A 2224-nucleotide genomic window follows, 5' to 3' on the forward strand; every position below is an offset into this window, starting at 1 on the left:
AGTTAGAAAAACTGAAGGCAAGTAAAAAAAGTAAGTAGATAAAACATAAAATGGACTTGATGAATGAATAAATGTCTTAAGTAACAAATTACTTGAGATATTAGCTAAATTCAGAAATTCAAAAATATTTAACAGCCAATTGGGATAAAGTGTTTGAAAGATGGATCATAGATTAACACTAACCAAATTATGGAACTACATTTCAACCAAGTGACAAGCCTTCTGTAAAGTGGTAAGTAGGAATTGCTCAACCCTGGACAAGGAAGAATCTCTCTGCATTTCTTGTAAACATGAGTGATGAATTGGATGACGTGTTCATTTTGATGAACTCTAAGTTGATTTGTAAAATGTTTCAACATAAGTTTCCGAATATGAAACTTTCTACAGCTGAGAATGAAAAAAAATCTTTTCTTACTTGTGATATTAGTTTTTATTTTCTGTAGATTTGAAGGGACAAAAGAAAAATGAAGAACCAAACAATGGAGACAGAATTCATTCTGCTTGGACTGACAGATGACCCTCTGCTACAAATTGTGATTTTTCTTTTTCTATTTTTTAATTATATCTTAAGCCTGATGGGGAACTTAATCATCATCCTCCTCACCCTACTGGATCCCCATCTCAAGACTCCAATGTATTTCCTCCTTCGAAGTTTCTCCTTCTTAGAAATTTCATTCACAACAGCCTGCATTCCACAATTCTTGATGAGTATTGTGACTGGAGATAAAACAATTTCCTACAATGGTTGTGCAACTCAATTATTCTTTTTTCTTTTATTAGGAGTTACTGAGTTTTACCTCCTGGCTGCCATGTCTTATGACCGCTATGTTGCTATCTGCAAACCACTGCATTACCCGATCATTATGAGTAGCAAAGTATGCTACCAGCTTGTACTCAGCTCTTGGGCAACTGCATTCCTAATCATTTTCCCCCCTTTGGTCTTGGGGCTCAAGCTGGATTTCTGTGCTTCCAAAACTATTGATCACTTCTTATGTGACATTTCTCCTATTCTGCAGATCTCTTGCACAGATACACATGTCCTAGAATTGGTAGCTTTTATCTTAGCTGTGGTGACGCTTGTCATCACATTATTGTTAGTAGTACTCTCCTACACATACATCATCAAAACCATTCTAAAATTTCCTTCTGTTCAACAACGAACGAAGGCCTTTTCCACTTGTTCCTCACACATGGTTGTTGTGTCTATTACTTATGGGAGTTGTATGTTTACGTATATGGAACCATCAGCAAAGGAAAAGGTGACTTTAATCAAAGGAGTGGCTGTGCTCAATACCTCTGTTGCCCCTTTACTCAACCCCTTCATTTACACTTTAAGGAACCAGCAGGTGAAAGAAGCTCTCAAGGATACACTGCAAAGATTTTGTTATTTTCAAAAGAATGAGACAAAATTTGGATCTAAATAACACACTGTTGGAACATTAACGTAAAAATTGAATACAGTCTTCAATTATGTTAGTTCAAATCTATGTCATTTCTCCCCTTGGGTATTTATATCATACTAGGTTTACTAAATGTCTCTGTACTCTGCAGCCCTCTATGTTCTTCTTTTTCAGTACATCTTCCTACTTTCTAGTAGTAAACTGCTTTCTTCAATCCAGAATATTAAATTCTATCTTTGCCTAGGAATATCTCTTCTCATAAATGGCTGTTTTATGTACTGAATGCTTTGTACAAGAACCTTGCTAGATAAACTCACATAATCATTTCAATACATGTGTGTTAATTGCTAAGCATCGCATCTACTCTTAAGTATTTTGTGTTGCTGAAACTGTCAGAGATGAATACATAACCTGGTAATTATTATATAATGTAATAGATGTTTTGATAGAAAAGAGGTAGAAAATCATATTAATTTTAAACATCAAAGTAACCTTCTGTGAGAAATCATCACTTATCATAGACCTCGAAAGATGAATAAGGAAGTTTTTATTACAAGAGTGCTGTAATCAGAAGTATAAAATATGCAAATAAATTAGATCCTACAGAATAGGTTTTACCTGGGAGTTGCAATGATCAAGAATATGGTATTTGTAGGGATTATGACTTGTTGTTTGGGGTAGAAATAGCGTAACTCCAGGCTTTGGGTCTAATAGCTTACGTTACTCTATAGTCTCTGAAGCCTATATGTGTTAGCAATCTGTGAAAGAAATTTAAGGTATAATTTACTTATATCTGGGTTTGGGAAACTTTCCACATATTTAAA

The 2224-nt window shown here is 34.6% G+C and overlaps 1 protein-coding gene across 1 annotated transcript; it reads left to right on the top strand.

Moving 5' to 3' along the window:
- Positions 1-464: 464 nt before the first annotated feature.
- On the top strand, positions 465-1424 carry LOC105815176 (olfactory receptor 6C6-like). Its single transcript, XM_012650309.1, has one exon. The coding sequence runs from the start codon at positions 465-467 to the stop codon at positions 1422-1424; it is 960 nt and encodes a 319-aa protein (XP_012505763.1).
- Positions 1425-2224: the final 800 nt, after the last annotated feature.

Source organism: Propithecus coquereli, unplaced genomic scaffold, assembly GCF_000956105.1.
Source record: "Propithecus coquereli isolate 6110/MARCELLA unplaced genomic scaffold, Pcoq_1.0 Scaffold111, whole genome shotgun sequence".
Classification (NCBI taxonomy): domain Eukaryota; kingdom Metazoa; phylum Chordata; class Mammalia; order Primates; family Indriidae; genus Propithecus; species Propithecus coquereli.

Bases quoted from the DNA above. Each gene is read 5' to 3' on its own strand.
- LOC105815176 (XM_012650309.1), top strand. From the start codon at position 465: ATGAAGAACCAAACAATGGAGACAGAATTCATTCTGCTTGGACTGACA.